The sequence below is a fragment of the Gadus chalcogrammus genome, chromosome 11 (assembly GCF_026213295.1).
Source record: "Gadus chalcogrammus isolate NIFS_2021 chromosome 11, NIFS_Gcha_1.0, whole genome shotgun sequence".
Taxonomy (NCBI): Eukaryota; Metazoa; Chordata; class Actinopteri; order Gadiformes; family Gadidae; genus Gadus; species Gadus chalcogrammus.
Genome location: NC_079422.1, coordinates 12375525 through 12396517, shown reverse-complemented (window position 1 = coordinate 12396517; position 20993 = coordinate 12375525). Strand labels below are relative to the sequence as shown.

Sequence of the window (20993 nt, the reverse complement as noted above, 5' to 3'; positions counted from 1 at the left end):
CAGAAATATTCTGCAAATACGTTTGAATTGAAGCTTTTTGCTGGTAATAATAATAATAATAATAATAATTGTCTCGCAACATAGTTGCTTGACACCCAATAATAATAATAATAATAATAATATTATGCAAGATTGTGTTTCTGTATTTTATATTTGGATAAGTGGATGACCCTTGTTACACCTGAGTAGGGGAAAAGACTCTGGGGCCCCCTTTCTGGGAGAAAGTGTGCATGACACGCAACAGTCCCACCTTTTTGTACTGTGCATGTACTGATAAGCAATATTGAACTTCGTGAGGTGAGTGTGGGCGTGTATGTGTGTGGATTTATGAGTGTGTGTATGTGTGTGTGCGTGTGTTTGAATGAGTGTGTTTGTGTTTGATGAGTGTGCATTAGAATGAGTGTGTGCGAGTGCGTGTGTGTGTGTTTGAATGTGTTTCAATGCGTGTGTTTCAATGTTTGTGTGAGTGTGTGCGTGCGTGAGCCTGTGTGTGTGTGTGTGCGTGCGTGCGTGCGTGCGTGCGTGCGTGCGTGCGTGCGTGCGTGCGTGCGTGCGTGCGTGCGTGCGTGCGTGCGTGCGTGCGTGCGTGCGTGTGTGTGTTTGAATGAATGAGTGTTTGAATGAGTGAGCGTTTGAATGAGTGTGTGATTGTACGCGTGTGCTTGTGCGTGTGCTTCGGTGTGTGTGTGTGTCTGCAGTGTGCGTCGATAGTCCATAGTTCAAGTAGTTTAAATGGTACACATCGTCCTTCAGTCCTCTGAGACCTCTTTCACACCGTGGACCGCACCCCTCTTCCTCTTGACATTACGTTACGCTACAACATTCTTCCCCCGGTGCTCTCGGGAGAAAACCCTCAAATAAAGCATCCGAACAAGAAGGTGAGACGGCGAGAGACGCCGTGTCTCCGGAGGGTCGGCGTGACATTAAGGTGGTTCATGCTGCTGCCACTTTACCAGGCCACCTTCCAAATGTCAGGCCGCACATTATCCCGCATGCACGCTTCCCTCCACGCGATTTTTGTTTGGTCCTCCGTGCTGGACGAGGCACGTACCAGTCACCACTCTGTCTCTTCCCTCCCAGGACCCCGCCCCCCGCTGCTCCGGTCGCTCGGTCGCTTTAATCTCACCGTCTCCCACAGGAATTTTGAAAGTCATTGCTTTCAGCACAGCAGGCTTTTTGTCACCTTTCCCCTTGTTTGCTCCCTCTCTCTCGCTCTCCCTCCCTCGCTCTCTCTCCCTCTCTTCATTTCCATCTCTGTTTTCTTTCTCACTGTGACATCCACACACCAACAAGCAGAAGCAAATATATTTTGCCAAAGGGTTTTTAAAAGCATCTGGCCAATTTCGCGCTTCAGTGAAAGTCGAGCATTGACCGGCTCGAGCAGCCTTAAAGCTGCAGCTGTGATGGCCTGTAGATATTGAATTAGCAGACATTCAAGAGCTTATTAGCCTAGCCTAGTTTACCTCCTGCAAAGAAAGAATTACCCATTTTGAAACACACACACACAAATACAAACACAGATGTAAAGAGAGACCACAAACATGCACACACACACACCTGAACAAACAAATACACAGACATACGGTGTAATGGTGATTTTCTCAAGCAATAAGACAATGTAAGCTCTCATTATCTATAGAGACCATTTCAAAGTTGCAAGGCGCTTATCGGCCTTGGGGGGCTACTGAGTCAGCCTGGCTTATTCACAGCTATACCACGAGCTCCATCCTTGGATGGCAGAGGGGAGTAGTGGCATCCCTATCTGCAACCGTGCCCTCAAGGACCTTTCCCTGCTTTAACACCGGAGTGGCCTCTCTGCGCAGAGACAACTTTTCTTTGACACAATTTATACTCTTTTCTTAAATAAACAAAGTTCATTCTGGGTAACGTTGCCAAAACCGAATTTCCACCACAATGCACTGGCCGACTGGCAGACAGACAGGCAGAAAGAGAGAGAGACAGACAGACAGACAGACAGTCAGTCAGTCAGATAGATAGACACAGACCCCCTACATTGATAAACACGCTGTCCTCATTATGGAACAAATCCACCTCTGTAGTGTCCTCTTATCCCTTTATCCACTTGAATCACAATAAGCCCTGTTGACAACCCTGCTCCGCAGTCTCTTTCCCTCTTTCCCTTGCTTTTGTCAACGGACAGAGACGTGTCGGCTGCCTGCATCAGTGGAGGGCAGTGAAAGGCCGGGCACTGAATCACGGCTACCTGGGAGGGCTGCGGGCTCTCTGTGCCAGCTGAATGAGACACACCGTTGAGTGGCTCTGCCGATTGCTTGCTTGCCAGCTGTCAATGGTTTGTGGAACAAAAGTGCCGCGAGTTTGTCCTTTGAGTTATACATTTATAATAAGCAAAAATGCATGCTGGGTAATGTGGCCTCTGTGTGTTTCCGCAGCATTATGGCATTGGTTTTCCAGCACGTTCCCGGTGAAATTGATTAATGTCCTGATTTGAATCTGAATAAATGGGCCAGTGGAACTGTCTGAGTTGAGCATCATGCTGAATAATGGAGGAACCTCCAGCACCAAGCTTATACGCCTTGCAGTCTTCTGGTTTAGGACACATGGAACATGGTGAATGCGGACATTATCCTGGATCTTCTTCTCCTCCATTCACTGTAATGGTTTGGAGAGGGCTGAGCTGCAACCGTTCCAAAGTGCATGTTCTGCCAAAAAAGGATGGATTTCTGTACCGTTATGTTTTACTGGGACAATGGTCCAGTTCTCAATGTGCTGCTGGACTGCTGACTCACAGAGGGGTTTCCTCCTGACTATTTTAGTTTATCACTTGTTGTTACTGTCCCCAGGGGAGTAGGGACCTGCTTTGGGGTTTTTCTTGGCTTCTCTTTGTTGCTGGCAAAACATACACCACTGTTGAGCACTCCCATGTTTAGGCGCATGTGTGCAAACCCAGCCACACACACGCACACACGCACACACACACGCGCACAGACACGCACGCACGCTTCCCCCTATCCAGCCATGCGGCACACGCCCTCTTCCTCCTCCACAAATGCTCTTTCCTTTTTAGTTTTCTTCCTTCCTTCCCTGCATGCAATTTCCTACTTTCCCCTGTACAGGAAACACTCCTCTAGTTCTATCCGACCTCCGGTCCTCCCAGCGGACGGTTCCTCCCGGCCCGGCCCCCTAGAGGGGGGCCGGGCCGGGTGCTGTTGAAGGAGGCTAACTTGAGCCACCCTTCTCTCTGATTAACCAGAGAAAAGGCTGGAGCTGAATTGGGACGAACTAACTGTTTCAGCCTAAGACAGAAATTTAATGAAAGGGAATGAAAAAACACACGCACAGAGGAACATGATAGTGTTTACATGAAGCACAACATCATAGGAAATGCCACTTTACCAAGCCCGATCCCTCCAGCGTTCTCTCTTTCAGGGGGGACTTGGACTCCATCATCCCGTTCAAATAGCAAACCCCCCCCTGTCCCTCCCCTCAGCTATCTAACCTTACTGCTACTGCAGCTGAATGTACCGCATGTTAGCCTCACGCACGTGAGACTACAGGTGAGTCTACTGCTGGTTGGACTGCCACAGGTGAGTCTACTGCTGGTGAGCCTGCTGGAATTGAGTCTACTGCAGGGGTTAAACTGCCGCAGGTGAGCCTACTGCAGGAGAGCAACCTAAGGAGACTCACTGTGCATTTAGATACTAGAAAACCCTAAATTATTCAAAAATCGGTATTGAATGAAAAACGTACTGTTCTCCATTCAATATCTGTTCATCCAAAATGATTGGGGGATTAAGACTGGATTATTTCCAGGATGTCTGTAATGCTTTTGGCGTTTAAACAATAGTATTCATATCAAACCCAAGAGAAAAGTCAATCTTTCCACACTGCAGGCATTTAAGCATCAGTCTGGCGCACTGCAATATCCAGACACAATCAAAACCCTCCATCATGCTGCACCAGTCTCTTTTATTAACCAGGAACACTCACAACGCTCCATGACTCTCTAGTTCATCTTCCTGGTTCTGTGCTAAAGGCTGGCACATCGTCTCATAAAGGGTGTTATGGATACAGTTTCAATACTCTTTATATGCCAGTGTCTCATAAATTCTTGCATGGACGTCGGTACAGACTTCTGTGGGACTGTGTGTGTGTGTGTGTGTGTGTGTGTGTGTGTGTGTGTGTGTGTGTGTGTGTGTGTGTGTGTGTGTGTGTGTGTGTGTGTGTGTGTGTGTGTGTGTGTGTGTGTGTGTGTGTGTGTGTGTGTGTGTGATCTAATAGAAATGACTCAGGGCTACCCCAGTAGGTACAACACTGCATTCATCACAAGACCCATAGAGCTTATTCTTAGCTACTTTCATGGTCCAGTCATGGGAAACTCCCTCATAATCAGAACTGCAGTGTCAGAAATTATCATTAAAAGGCAACTTCCCCCCCCCGAATAGTTTTTTAACAATAATTGAATGAAGCCTATAATGAAGTTCTCACCCACAAGCACCATCCTGGCCTTTGTCTCTATCAATAGCTTGCAACCAAGGAAGTCAAACATGTACAACACATCACGTGATCTGAGGGTTTTTGAGCAGTTTGACTCTGTTGGTCATTCTAAAATATAGTCAAGCCCCCTACTCATTAAGTGCACTCACCAAATAAGTAGTCTATTACTCTGTACAACCAAAAGGTGTTTTGTTCATCAGATTGACAAAACTTGTACTTTACTACCTGCTTGATATGATGCCAAACTTCTACAATAAGAGATCACTATGCTTACACCTTAATGTGATGAGTTGAGGACATCAACTCATGTATGTGCACATACATTGTTGTGAGAGATTTTCCATACTATATTTTCCTATGGTTGATTCGCATTAACTATGTTCTATTTGGTTCAGCAAATTTTGTAGAAGAACAATGGTGGTCCCTGACGTACAACGTTACCAAAAAATATATCCAACAAAAGAAATCTTAAAAATCAAATAAAGAATATTAACAGAATCTGAACATTTAGAGTATCACAATACCCTAGTCTTCACAAATCGCAATATGGCTTTGTGAGCCCCCGGCCCACTCCCGTCCCTACCGACTGATAAACAGTACTTCAACAGAGATCAACCCCCCCCAGCCCCACTCCCTCACCTGCACGATCTCCAGCATCTCCGCCTTGCTGATGTACCCGTTCCCGTCCAGGTCGTACATGCTGAACGCCCACTTGAGCTTCTGCTCCAGCTTGCCACGCGACGTCACACTCAGCGCTATGATGAACTCCCGGAAGTCTATCGTGCCGTCGCCGTTGGCATCGAAGGTGCGGAACACGTGCTCTGCGAACTTGGAGGCGTCGCCGTACGGGAAGAAGTTGCCGTAGATCTTCTTGAACTCCTCCATGGACAGATTGCCGCTGGGGCAGTCCCGCAGGAAGCCCTTGTACCACTCCTGGATCTCGTGCTCGGTGAAGTCCGTGCTCTCCAGCAGGTCCTGCATCACCTCGGGCCGGAGCTTGCTGTTCTGCTTCCCCATGACGGTCGCTCGGCTGGCAGCTGGAGGGGGAAGGAGGAGGAGAGGATTAGTTGTGTTAGCGGGAGACGGAAAACAATTCATCGCTAAGGGGTTAGTTGCACTGTCACTTTTCGACTGCAGGTGTTTGTTCCATTAAATCAATAAAGGAACTGGAAAGTTCCTCAAGGATTAAAAGGTGCCCATCCAGGGAATGTTCCTCTATTAATTGTTTTATGGAGGGAAAATGTTACCATAACTGTAGCTACAACTCAAGCCCCTAGAGGCTGCTAATGAGAATACGTTCATGCTGCCGGTTTAGATACTTTATCCATTTACATTTACATTTAGGGCATTTAGCAGATGCTTTTATCCAAAGCGACTTACAATAAGTACATTTGTCATAAGAAGTGCAACAATATATCGCTGTCGGTACAGTAAGGATGTTCATAGAACCAAGTGCAAGTACAACAATCGCTAGGCTAACCAATTCCCTGTGATTACAGCAATGGTAGCAACTACTGCAGTTGCGACACAGTTAAGTACTATAATACAATACAACACAATACAATACAATGTACAATGGTGGCCAGAAGGGGGAGGGTGGCTATGCAGAGTCGAGGTGGACTCTGAACATCCTTCAAAATTCAAAATGATTATCAGTCATTATACACCCATACTTGTCACAAGTATACTCCAACCGAACAGCCTATATTTAACATCTTTAAAAGTCTTCGTAACGTCAACAGATGTTCCATTGTATGGATAAAGGATGTACACAACTTTCCTTCTCAAACGTTTCCTCAACTAATTTACGAGACTCAATTAAAAACCTGTCTGATTTCCATGTTCCATGGAAGTGGCAGATGCAGTGCACTTCACACCATATGGCACCCATGGATTTAAGTGGTCTATGAAAACACTTCCGTACACTCTCACAAGTTTAAGATGAATTGCTTGCTGTTAGGCTGGAAAAAGTGTGGTATTCCTTTTTATATTCATGAACAAACCCTCAGAAAATGTTAAATCTTTTAACAACTTTTTAGACAATCATCGTAACAATTAATGTGGTGTTCCAGTGTATAAACCGGAAGAAGGTGGGTGAATCTCTCATGTGTGAAAAACGGATGAATATTTCAGGTTAAATAGCAACACTGACTGCGTTAGACGCATAGAGTACCTACGTAAATGTATATTCTATGACAGTATAACCGTTCAGATCCCATAAAACCCCCAACAAAACAAGAAGTCTGGCTTCACCAGCCTATTAGCCAGCTGTCAAGATAAGCCTCTCTTTTAGGGGCAGTCAGAGGTGTTTCTGGGCACTGTTATCAGCTGTATCAAAGACATGGTTTGATGAAGACATGGTTTAATGACCCGGGTTGCAAAACAGTTCAGAAAACTGTCTTCATGTCCTGCAATAACACATTGCTGTTTGTAAGTTTCTATGGGATGGTTAATACACACACGTGGAACAGTTGACACTTGTGAAAGGGCAGACTGGTTGTTTCGGGCATTTCAATGTGACAACTAATGAGCTCTGGGAATTTTGGGGGATTCTTGGGCACCATTGCTAACCAGCTTCTTAAGGCCGTGTATGTGCAAATTACCTGTAAGAAAGAAAGAGAAAGCGAGAGCGTGAGAGAGAGCGAGAGCACCTTTGCTCTCGGTAGCATAATCCCATTACTCTTTCTCGTAGAACAGCTTATCTTGCCATTGTGTGCAAAACATGTATGCTCTCTCTGTACATCACTGCTCTATACAGTATGGCTCAAATAACAAGTATAGTAGAATATAATATGAATCGTTGAAATCATTGTGTCAGTATTAAGCATTCCTTCTTCTTCAAGGTGATTTAGAGGAAAAAAATAAATGGATGTATTATGCTGCATGAGTTCTGCTGGCTCTGTGTATCATTTCAGATGTATATTCTAGTTTTCTCTATACACTGGAGCCTCTTCCCTATGCATCGCCTTCAGCTTTGAGTCCCAAAATCCCTTCTCCAAAGCCCTTTTTCGACTCTCTTTTTACAACTCCTGAATCTTACACACTGCAGCTTTAACATAGAAAAAAACCAGGAAACATAACGGCAGGTAAAAAAAAAAAGGAGAAGAAAGAAAGACGAGATAGGATCAGGTCCTCTCGTTCTCTAGATGCCATCAAGGCAGCCACTGGAAAGAGAGACGACAGACACCCTGCGGTGATCAGAGGACCCGCTACAGCTTATCAATGGGGTTGCATCTGAAATCAGTACAGAAAAACCTGAGAGACACAAAACACATAGCAGGCAGCTGAGCTTAATGCCACATGACCGGTCCATTTTTAGCCCTGGTAAACAATGGTAACAGAGGAAGCCCTGAGTGCAACCACGTGGAGGATCAGCGTCACTGCGAGGAGGGGAGGGTACTGTCTGTATACACTCACAGGACGAATGGGAGGAATCCTTCTTATTTTGTTTATTTGGATCAAATTATAGGCCGCTATCTCCTATCCAAGAACGATGAACGGCCTTGTCTTTATCTGCGTAAACTAAACATAAAAGCCACATTGCTGCCAATTGTCTGTGGAAACATTCTGAGGAGATATGACGATATCAAATATTAACTACGGGGCCCGAAATGAGATGAGAGGACAGATTCTAGATTTGGGACGGTTTGGATTCTTTGAAAAGCTGCCGAGAACATGAGACGTGAAAGCTTTTAATCTGCGGGCAACCTTCATTCCAGGGCCAATAAAGTGAGGATGAGAAGACGAAGAAATGGGTTCATTAAGTTGAGCTGTGTAGGCACAGCTTGCTCAACCGTCGGCAGAGGAATGGTTGACACATAATAACGGAGCCCCTAAGGCACTTCAGTTCTTGAGAAGAGGCAATAAGGTAGAAGTATTGGTTCTCAAATATCCCCACGCAACAAGCCTCTACTTTTCCAACAGTTTCACGATCTTCAATAACGAACATGAGATACGGGAAACAAAATCCTAAAAATAAATAAATCTATCAATATATATATACACACACATACACATACATATCTTAATATATGGCTATTTTTTTTTTCAATCCTGAACATGAAATCATGACCGAAAGTAAATCACAGAACTGGTTGCCTATTTGGAAGTGTCATGGTCGATTCATAAATCTGTTAACCAATGAGACCCGCGTTACAATGTTGTTCAGACTGGACCACTGTCCTGTTGATGCTGAAGCTGTCCAATCCCAGTGACCGATTTGTATTTCCATGAGTCCTTTCAACACCAGCCAAGCATTTTAAACCTTTAACATGTAGCTGTCCTCTGCACAGAATACACCCACACAAACACCTACCTTATCTCAGCAATATAAATTACAATAGAAAATGAGCTTTAAGTCAGTTATTTGTAACACACACACACACACACACACACACACACACACACACACACACACACACACACACACACACACACACACACACACACACACACACACACACACACACACACACACACACACACACACGGCGAGTCGGCGCCAAGGCTTAACACTTCCTCTTGCTTCTTGTATTTATTTCAAGATACCGGCTTCCTTCTGCATCATAATTTGCCAAATCAACAAACCAAGGCCAACCTAAATTATACCCTGTATGCTTTTTTTTTTCTACATTTTCCTTCAACCTTCCCTCCCCATTCCTCCTGTAGCACCCACTGACAACCAATTCAGTCTCAAGTCAGGACATTGAAACGAGAGTTACCATGGAAACCGCCTGCAAAGACTCTCTGGTCCATTGATGAGCTTGTCTGTTTGCGAGCACTCACAAACGCGTGTGAATGCACTCTTCAGAGAACATTGTACATATGTATACCTGTGGATGAACAGCCCACTGTCTCGTTTTCTTGTGATTTTTATATATATATATATATATATATATATACACACACACACACACACACACACACATATATATAAATAAATATAAACCCTACATATACACTGCATACCTATCATTGTGATCATTCATTATAATGAAGTAAATAATCCTCCCGTATTTCTACTGGAAGAAATAGCATCAAGAGCTCCAACACCTGTGAACACCTGTGATGCCCACAGAGACACGGCAGTGGTTGCGGATTGGAAAGAAGAATCAAAATCTTACACACAACATTTTCTGGGGAAGGATCCCCACCCCAGACGGGTTTCCTCCCCTCCTCTAGCCTCTAGTGTATTTCTCTATGGGCATTGGGCAAGGCAGGATCTATCCAATAGTCCTTTCTTTGTGATGAAGAAACATCACAGCCAGCACAGCTAATCCAGCAAGGGTTCAAAACCCCTCTGTGGTGACTACAGTTGTGCTGTACCAGAGAATGGTTCCCTGTTTCCAAGCCCCAGGCATTGATGGGTAGCAGGGATCTTAGTAAAAAATGTGACCACCATTTTGACTGACACCGTTCAAAGTAATTCTTATCAGCGTCAGAACACAAAACCAAATACTTTTTGACTGATATGTTTAATCATTATTCAAACCAACACGACAGACTCTCTCCCATGCTGACAGCCATCTCTGTAGCTGCCTGTGTCACAATATTATGGCACGTGCCAATGACAAGCCATCATTGGCACAGGCTTTGTTCCAATGGATGAACACTGGAGGTCTTTGATTTTATCATGCACATTTTTTTCGTTTTTAAATATATATAAAATGTTTAAGCGCCAGCCCGATCGGGACAGTGACTTCTTACTGGCCCCTGACCAACCGGGCTCCCCTTGGTGATGAACCATGAGCAGTAACCCGGCTTAGAGGGCAACACACCAGTGCTTGGGCCGGCCCTCTGTCATTAGCACAGTGCTGAACACTCCTACAGGGCTGTGGGCTGCTCCAGATGTGGGACAAGATCCTTCCTCCTCACTGACATGAGACTGAGGAGGACAACCTTGGCTCTCCAATGAATGCTAAAAATAGCCTAGCGTTTGTCATTGTGTGGCGCATTGCTTCTCGACGTTGCAATACAAGAAATTGAAGCAAAAATGTTTAAGTGGATTGGAACAGGGGCCATGGTGGAAGTTGCACAGGGCACAAATAACACCAGTTTTAAGTATGTGAGGGTAACCTAAGGGTTTGTGCTGTGTTCTTCTCCTCTCTGTGCGTGAGGAATCCGTCCTCCTATTAGTATTCTTTGTGTGGCGCAGCTTGGCTGGTGTCTATTGTCTCTAGAACAATGGAGCCCAGGGACAACAAAAGAGGAGCAAAAACGGAGTAGTGGACCGAGGAAGGAGTTTGTGCATGAGAGCAACAATAAAGAAAGAAAGCCCTGACATAATAGACATAAAAGAGGTGAGATGTTATGAATGCACAACGACCGTGCTGATTCTCCCTGGTCCGAGCTTCTAAACGGATCCACATGCGGCACCACATTGACAGCCTGCAGACCACAGGCCGCCCGACAGGACACTGCTCCAGTGCTCCGTCATTCATCTCCCAGACCCTTTTTTACATCAACCTTTTAAGCCGTTCCCAATAGACTAACAAGATGAAGTAAAATACGCAGAGTAGCACGTTTCCATAGAAACGTCCACTAGAGGGTGTTTTGTAGTTATTTATTATGTTAATGTCTGCTTCTTGCGAAAGACGAGCCTCTGCCATGGCCGTGGTAGCAGTATAAATCTATCTTACATATTAAGCGCATGCAGGGTTTTTTATAACCGCCCTGCGTATCGCTTCGTTAGGTTACCATGGAAACAGAGCCGATAGGATGAGGGCCGTAGCCGTGCATGACGATCCTTCGAGACCAACAAACCATCAAAATCCCCCGCAAGAAAAAGGCTACGAGTTGTCAGACCAAGCCACCAAAGGCTTGGCTCTCCCCGACCAAAGTTTTGCGTTATCGGTGCAGCAATTGTATAATCCAACCTAACTGTTAATCATCCAATGCATGAGGCTCAGGGAGCAGAGAAGGGCCATTAATCCCCTTGAAGTCGTAATTTCCGATAAACGCTCTGTATGTTATTTTTTCCATTCAACCGATGCAAATGCGACAGCTATTTTGGTGGATGTATGTGAGAACCAGGCCCTGGGTGCATTCCTGTGTGGAGTCTCTGCTCTTCTTCCCCTCCCTCTCTCTCTGTCCAACAGGATGTGACCCCGGGTTTGTACTCCTGGGTCGTGACAAATTTGTTTGGCTCCCCGTCTGTCTTGCTCCTGGGTGGGTGGAGCCTCTGCCGGCCTGGAACCGTATCATTGGACCAAGCTAATTGGACGGACGGCTAACCACCCACCACACACACACACACACACACACACACACACACACACACACACACACACACACACACACACACACACACACACACACACACACACACACACACACACACACACACACACACACACACACACACACACACTACTACCCGGGGCCAGGCAGTGTAAAATAGAACTGCACAGGAGGAAGGAGACATATATCTGGGTCTGTTGTTGTAGCCGTTGCTTGTTGAAGTTATCAGCATCAGCATGATCACTTACAACTCTTTTGCCAAACTGACGTGCCGACCTGGCTCCAAATGAAGGAAATCGAGTGTTCCGTAAACTCGGGTTACTAGGAAGATGACATCATTACGTCTGATACCTAGACCAGAGCTTCCTGTGGGCTGAACACATTTTTATCAATATAGCAATATAGGATAACAGTCAGGAAGCCAGTAATAATAGTGTGAGAAAGAGATAAAGTGGAATACTGAATAAAAAAATAAGTTTCAGGGCAGACTCCAGATAGTTTCAAAGACGTTAGTAGAGCCCCAGGGGATGTGCACAAACCAACTCTGCATCCTGTGGCCAGAGAGACATTTAGAAACAGGAAATGGCATAATGGAACAAACAACAAAAAGGAACAAGTTGTCACTTGTCATTCTGCTGATCACCCTCGACAAGCAACCTGGTTCTATGATGAAACTTGTGAGGGGAATTAATGTGTGTTTTTTTTGCCCTCATGGACAGAAATGCTTAGATGCACAGTGGGTTGAGAGGGGGAATGACATGAGGCAAATGACCACAGGATGGAATCAAGGGTTTTGAAACGTGGGGACTTACATGGTGAACCCCCAAGCTGCCCTCCAGTGCTCAACGTGAAACTGTCCCATGTGCAGGTGGAGAGTGACAAACAAAATCATCATCGACCACAGTAGGATTTTCTAGATTGTTCCGATTAGATGTGCTGCATGAAGACCCTGGTTTTGTCTTCAATATCCCAGAAATGTTGCAGACGTAGCAAGAATATATTAGTTGCACACACACACACACACACACACACACACACACACATTACACACGCACACATTACACACGCACACACACACTTTGGATGCGTTTGGATGTTTCTCTGTAGGAGAGCGATGACACCTCATTAGTGTGTAGAAGTCTCACTTAACTGGCTGATTACAGCCTCTGTAACCGTGCATACTCCTCACACTTCCATCCCTCTCACATCCTCCCCCTCTCTCACCTCCATCTGCCAGCCATTCATCTTTCCTCTCCTTCAGTAGCTTTATTGCTGTTTTCCTACAGTTTCTCCCCCACCCCCCGCACTCTCAATTCAAGTAATCCCAGCGTCTCTCCCACGTCAGAACCGTCTCTTGGCCCCCCGGGCGTTGCGACTGCACATCCCTAGCCGGGGTGAATATGAGAGACGAGGTGATGATCCGCTCCCCCCTCCGCAAGCACAGACCGTAGGCTTTATACACATTTATCAGACAAAGTATGGTCTTTATACGAGTGTGGACAAAAGTGACAATTCGCGACCAAAATCGCAAATTCTTACACAAACAACATTGCCGTGATCCCCCACTGGTACAAACAGGTTACCTACTGATAACGACTGATTATTTTCATTTCTGGTGATCACGACATCCAGAATATTGCTTTTATTCGTATGCTCTTGAACTAAGCTAGTGCTGCGATGCAATTTAATTTAAGCTCAACGTTTTATGATCAAAGCATTCTGTCTTCATGAGAACTTGGGTCGTGTTTCCAGATAGAGTGCTCACGGCTGCACTCTACATTCAGGTTTGTTTTCTTCAAACCATAGTTGTTAGCAAGCCAGGCTCATGTACGATGCGTTCTGTATTCACGTGATGATGGTAACATTACAGAGAGAGAGAGTGAGTGAGAGAGGAAACACTATATAACTTTCATCATCCTTCACACTCTTCACATTCAGTCCCTTCAGTTTGTTTTTCTTAGAAAAGAATATATGTTTTTTTGGCATGCATGGATGCTGCTTCTCCGCAATGTTTTATGAAACTGATTTTACGAGGGTGTCAAAAGGTGAACCATACAAACAGAAATCAGCTGACCAAGTTTAACCTTAGTTGCATCACATTTGGAACACATGGCAACACAAGCGAAACTGACATGGCATTGGTCTGACGAACGTATCGTCTACCAATTGCCAAGCAGGGTTAAGAAATCCTGATTCCAACAGTTAAAAAGTTGTGGATGTGTGCGCTCCGGTGGCTCCCCGGGTAGATCGCGTTCCATATAGGCTCAGTCTTGAACGCAGCGACCCGGGTTTGAGTCCTGCCCGTGGTCATTTGCTGCATGTCCTCCCCTTTATCTCCCATCCCTTCCTCTCTATCTCACTCTATAATAAAGCATAAATATTCAAAAATAAATCGTAATTCAAAAAAAGGTTGTGGATGAGGCGCGTCTGGGGGGAGGAAACGGGAGGGTGGCAGTATTGATGCATACGCTCGTAGGAGTATTACACTTACATCTCATATGCTGCCTGGTACGAGCATGTACACGCTTTTATTTTTGTTTGTGTAAAGCATGCCTACATTATTCTCCATCCGCCTGCATCATTGCAAACCCAGCCAGCAGAGCTATTTAAAGCCCACATCACGGGCGGCGCTATGTATGGATCCCCAGCGCACAGCAAGTACAGTACCACAAGAGAGCACAACAACGGCAAAACTTGGAGGTATGAGACACAGCACTTGTTCACCCGCAGATACCCTCTTCATTAACGACAGCTCTCAGGACAGCTTCAGAGGACCGGTTCAAAGCTGAACCCACACTATAAGAGATGCTCTGGTCGCAGCAAGCGTGGTGATAGCTGCCATGTGTTTTTTCTTAGGAGAAACATAAAAAGAAGGATATTTATGCTTGAATCGAGAGTAAGGGAAACTGCAGGAAGGCAGGAATTTATACATAGTTTTGTAGTTTGAATGAATACTGATGAAAACGTAACAAGTACGATTTCCTTACGGAAATACGCAAAGATAAACGAGATCAGTGTTCCCTAAATGGAGAGCAACATAGCTTTGAAAGATGCAACCGAACAAAAAAACATGCATTCACCGATACACACACACACACACACACAAACACACATTAGTAACAAGATATTCATTTGCCACTGAATAAAAAAGTGATGAAGAGAATGATGGAAAAAAAGTGCTAAAATATATATGCTACTACAAATAGTTAACCGCCCCTTACAATCTGAAGATTAAAATCCGAATAGGAAATCCCTCTGGGCCCATATGAGCAGGTTATTAAGGAGTGTTAAGTGATGAAGTTAGCATACCTGCAGAGCTGGTGTATTCCTCAAACACACTGCTACAGGTATATTCAATACGGTATTCAGACTATAACTGCTGAAAACAATGTTTGGATTTGATGCTTTTTATCCTTTTTTATCACCACATCTGTATGTATCCCAAAAACATAAAAAATACATGTGAATTCATGGGAATTAGTAACAGAGCATAATTCCTACTGGCGAGAAAGGCAACTCACATTAGCCATCCACGTTTCTGTTATATATTGCTCATGATAATAACTTTGTTTGTCATTTTCATGGGATGCACCAATAAACAATTTTTCTTTGTCCGATATTATATTTCATTTTGAACATTCTGTGGGTTCATAGTCCAGGGCACATAAAAGCTCCATGACATCACTGCGAAAGTGCATTCCTCTGTGTAGGCTAAAAATAAAACATCTGTTTCCCACTGCTTCCCAAACCAATGCATGGGAGCTGCTCCTCACAACACTGCCCAATGTGTGTGTGTGTGTGTGTGTGTGTGTGTGTGTGTGTGTGTGTGTGTGTGTGTGTGTGTGTGTGTGTGTGTGTGTGTGTGTGTGTGTGTGTGTGTGTGTGTCCTACTATTTATGAAACCCTATAGTCACAATAGAGGCAATCCTTTAAGAGTCCGGTTCACCCCGGTGGGGTTGGGGCTGAGTTGGGGGACCTTTGACCCTCACATAGAAATGGCCAATGGGGGGATGACAATGAGTCTGGCCGACCAGCTGTCCACTCAAACTGCCAGTGACAGGCCCTGCCAAAGACAGGCCCTGCGAATCGCTCCCTAGCTGGGCTTATCCCCCCAGACCGAGGCACCGCCCCACTCTTCTGGCCTGGACCTCGTCTATGCATACCGACAAACCTCTCTCCTGCCTCTCAATTTATTCCGGCACACAGGAAATAAAGGTTTGAGTAAAATATAGTTTGAAGAAACAGCGCAAGTCCCATCTATCCATCTGCATAAACCGCACGCCACCAGGCAGGGAACACTCCTGGTCCAGGGTCACGTGAAGGCGTGTTAACTCTGATTTAAACAGGGTAAAAGGGCAGCCGTACAATGTGTTCAATGTCCGGTCAAGAATTATGTCTGACGTATTTCTTCTGAAACAGGGCTAATGTCTTTGTGCGCCATGCGGGGCTCATCAGCGAGAGCCACGTGGGGCCCGACCTCTCAGACACTGCTGCTGCTGCTGCTTGAGCGCCGTTTATAACCTCAGAAATCATTCAGTCATTCAACCGTTTCCCCCACAATCAAGACAGGCTCTCATGTTGAATGAATGCAAAATTCCCGATACTAACGCAGCAACTAAGACGTTGTTATGACTACCCAAAAAAGGAAATCCCATTGTGGTTCTCAAAAACGGCAATCACAACCCCCTGTGGTGACCGTCCTGAACCCGAGCAAGCAAAGCCTTCTGAACCCCGGTGCAGACCGGTCGGGTGCTTCACTTCAACTCCAGGTAACGGTCATCTGGTGGATAGCTGTTTGTGTAATGATAGATCCTGGTCCTGCTCCCTCCGAGCCTTCCACTCCTCACACTCTACCTCACAACTCGAGGTCCATAGAGTCACACTGTTAATCACCTCCTGAAGCACGACTTAAACATTTGTTTAAAGAGCCCTTAGCCTTCAACGACGGATATATGTTCTAGAGACTAGAGCCCCTCAGCTTACACATCTTCCAACTTAAAACCAACCCAAATGTGTCTGCAGTGGGCCACTATGTGTGGAGAGCCGGTGCAGAAATTATGTATATGGAATTAATAGGTTTGTATAAAATACAGAGTAGAATCCTTTACATCGGACCCCCGGTTATGGCAGCCATGTAGGAAGACGCGTTTCACAGTGCTCTGCTTTTGCTACTATAATTTCTACTGAAAACTCTCTCATTGCAACAACATTTTATCGAACAGTGTTGGAGTGTATGCCGCGATGCCGAGGGGTGACAAAAAAATGGGCCAAGTGTCTCCTACGCAGCCAAAGTTAACGGACTACCGTGTTCGTAGCGAAGCAAAGCAAGCTAACAAAGACAACATGGCGGCGGAGGAGGCCAGCGGAGAAGGTGAACTTGTTGGAGAAAATGAAGGCGCAGTACGGAGTGTTTTAGGCTCTATGAAAAATTAGTTTTCGTCAAGATTTGATGCAGTTTTGAAGGCGATAGAAAATATGATGAAGGAGATAAGTGACTGTACCGAACGGGTGTTGCAGGTTGAGCTGCGTATATCAAGTGCTGAGGATGACGTCGTTGACTTGCAAGCTAAAGTGCACACGCTCGAGTCACAAAATAAAACGCTGGAGGACAAGATCTTGGATTTTTTCAAAGATTTAACAAATATTTGTTGGATTCATATGGAACAATAGAAGGGCAAGACTTTGTTTGTCTTTGTTATATTTACCATTTGATCGAGGGGGATTAAAATGACTATGGTACTACTGGGCTGTGCAGCTGAGGTCTATTATGCTCTATTTTTCAACAAATGATACCCCTCATTGGAAAATGGAATCCGAAGGTCTAAAAGTACCTGTTCCCTTATACATATACTCAGAAAAAAACTACAGAACAAACAAAAAAATCCAATTGTAAAACATATGATATGGTATGATGTAAAAAAATATTTAAAAGAACCAAAATCATTATCATTATATAGTCCAATATGGGGTTACCAGTTCTTTATACGAGCTAGATCGGATGCAACATTTCAATTATGGAACTCTAAGGGACTCAAAACGATAAAAGATCTTTATTCGACAGAGTCGGGTGTCATGACGTCTTTTGATGAATTGAGGTCAAAATTTAATCTTGATAGAAAACACTTTCTCAAGTACCAACAACTAAGAAGCTTTGTTAAAGTAAATCAAGACAATGCACTTACTAGACCCCTACAAGCAGATTTGGCAAAAATTAAGACAAAAGACAGTTTGAAAAAGGGTATTATATCAGAGTATCACAAATTGATGATATCTTACTCACCTGAAAGTTCACAGTATAAGTTGAATGCCTGGGGGGGGATTTTTGCATCTTTCCGATCAAGATCGGATTGTAGCTTGTGCTGGTGCTCACATTAAGTCTATAAATGTACGTCTTAAACTGATAAATGGACATATGTGACACCTGTTGATTTTAATGGAATTTGAAGGAACATTGTTTCATTGTATATGGCAATGCAGAAAGATCAAAACGTTCTGGGAAGAGGTACGAGAAATACTTGAGAAGATCATTTCAAAACAAAATTGACTAGACCCTAAGCTTTTTCTGTTAGGTTTCTACCCAGAAAAACACAACTATAGTAAAAATGAACGAGCATTCATAGACCTCGGCTTGCTGTATGCCAAAACATATATTGCAATGTTATGGAAAAAGGTTAATAAACCAAACAACTCAATGGATCAGACGGATGTTGTCATGCCTCCCTTTAGAAAGGATAACTTACATATTGAAAGCTAAACAGAAACAATTTGAAAATATCTGGAGACTGGTCATGAACTATGTTAAAGATGGACTAACTTGATCAGAGGATCAAGTTAGTAATTGTAAAATTCTATTTTATCCTATTTTTAATTGATTACTTATATCCCTGCTTGTTTATATTGTGTGTTATATATATATATATATATATCTCACTGTTTGTTCATTGTTCATTGTTCATTGTTATTGTCTTAATGTATGCACCTTATTCACCAAGCCAAATTCCTGGTTGGTGTAAAACCCTTCTTGGCAATTAAATCCTTTCTGATTCTGATTCTGATTCATTGCATTAATGTAAGATTGTACTTCATACTGTATGAGCGAGACGGACTGTATTCTATGTTGTTTGAACTGTAATACAAATAGTTCTGAAAAAAGAAGAAGAATCCTTTACATCAAAGGGAGATGGACAACACTCTCCCCTTGATATAGATTAGCAGGCACTGAAAATGTAACAGAAGGAAGGGCAGCTATTTGCACCTGATAAAATAAGTTTCCAGAGTCAGAACCTAAAAAAGAACATTGCTTTCTCCCTCCTCATTTTGTACCAGCAATCCCCTGAAAGTAATGTCATCAATCAGGAGTTACATAAACTGCCTTCAGTTCATTTTCCATTGGGGTTCCATGAGACTCTCATAACACAGAATAGCACAGGATGTTAAAGGACCATGATGACCTGGGTACGCTGCTGGTACACACATGCTGCTGGTACATATCAGAGTATGCTGCTGGTACACACCAGTGTTCACTGCTGGTAAATACCAGGGTGCGCTGCTTGTACCTACCAGGATATGTACTGGTACACAGTACGGGTGGGAATCTCTTGGCACCTCACGATTCGATTCCGATTATGAGGTCAACGATTCGATTCTGAAGCGATTATCGATGCAACAATTTTTTTATGTACATTTCCATGCGTGACTTTTTGGGTTTAGATCTGGGTTTGCTACTCAGAGTTTGCTAATCACTTCCTACTTTTGTAATGATCATTAAAGACATCAACAGATGAATTAACTTATCTAATATTTCACAAGAGAGAAAGCTTTTGTCACAAATATGACTTTCTATGAACAATGCAATAATCAATGCAGCTTGCATTATAACACAATATGGAAGCATGCGAAATATAGGTTTCAGTTTTATTTTCTTTCTAATCTTTCTTTTCTATGTCATTAAAGGAAAAGCTGCTCTTGAATTAGAAGGAGTTTTTGTGTCTGGCTGTGAGTTTGCGCGCACATTATACGTAGGCTGAATCTCAATCGTGTCAAGACAAATCAGATTGGCCAATACACACAGAAGATCAATTCAATAATTTTAAAATAAAAATTTCCCAACCCTAGTACACAGCAGGGTACGCTGCTGGTACACAGCAGGGTACGCTGCTGGTACCTACCAGGGAACGCTGCTGGTACATACCAGAGTATGCCGATCATTGATACAGCAAACCCGGACTCAGTTGCTTAGGTGTCTGTGTGTGATTGGCAGTAGAACGTACAGATGCTGGAGCTGACGTTGTCACACACATGCAGAGGCACAGCACAATCTTAAAATGAAGCCCTTTCAGCGTCCCTTCCCTGATACACTGCCGATAATACGTCAACATGTGAACTCCTAATTCAAAATCTGCATGAACGTTGACTCAGTAAATTGGCTTTAAAGGTATTCAAACCCTCACATTACTAGATGTCCTATTGCTGTATAGATATGAAAAAATATCCCAGGGACACACACATTCAGTACTGTGCCCACATAGAAAAGCACACACTCACGCACTTGTGCCACCCACCCGTCCGCCCACCTTGAGACTTGGCATACACATATACACACACAAGATTTCTATCCAACACACAAACACACACATATATGCACATGCGTGCACGAGTACCGTCTGAACAGAGCTGATCTACAAGCAGCGTTTTTTTTTCTCTGTACTAAGAGCAGAGCAGATAAAACACAATGGCAGCAGCACAGCACAGCTAATCACCTCCCACACACACACACGCTGCTACAGCGCTCTTTCACTACTGGCTGATCCGCTCCTGCCTGGACACACACACAAACACTACCACCAGAACACACACCATGAGAATAACACACACACACACACACACACACACACACACACACACACACACACACACACACACACACACACACACACACACACACACACACACACACACACACACACACACACACACACACACACACTATCACCAGAAACAGAACACACACCATGAGAATAACACAAGCACACACACACACTATCACCAGAACCAGAACACACACCATGCGAATAACACACACAGACACACACACACACACACACACACACACACACACACACTTACCGTTACCAGCAGAACACATAACCTACAACCAGTATCAGAAAACACATTACATGGGGAAATACACAGAAAACACACACATCACCATCAGTATCAGAACACACAAACACACACACAAACACGGCATAGTTTGGTTGTGATCTGTTTTTGTGAGG

At 44.2% G+C, this 20993-nt stretch overlaps 1 protein-coding gene across 5 annotated transcripts in view; it reads right to left on the bottom strand.

Moving 5' to 3' along the window:
• The window catches only part of LOC130391356 (neurocalcin-delta A), a 51023-nt gene that overhangs the window by 6792 nt on the left and 23238 nt on the right, over positions 1 to 20993 (bottom strand). For all 5 annotated transcript variants that reach the window (XM_056601447.1, XM_056601451.1, XM_056601449.1 and 2 more), the window contains one exon: positions 5116 to 5513. In XM_056601447.1, coding sequence (XP_056457422.1) covers positions 5116 to 5493 — 378 coding nt within the window. In that variant the 5' untranslated portion in view covers positions 5494 to 5513. The remainder of the gene's footprint in view (positions 1 to 5115; positions 5514 to 20993) is intronic.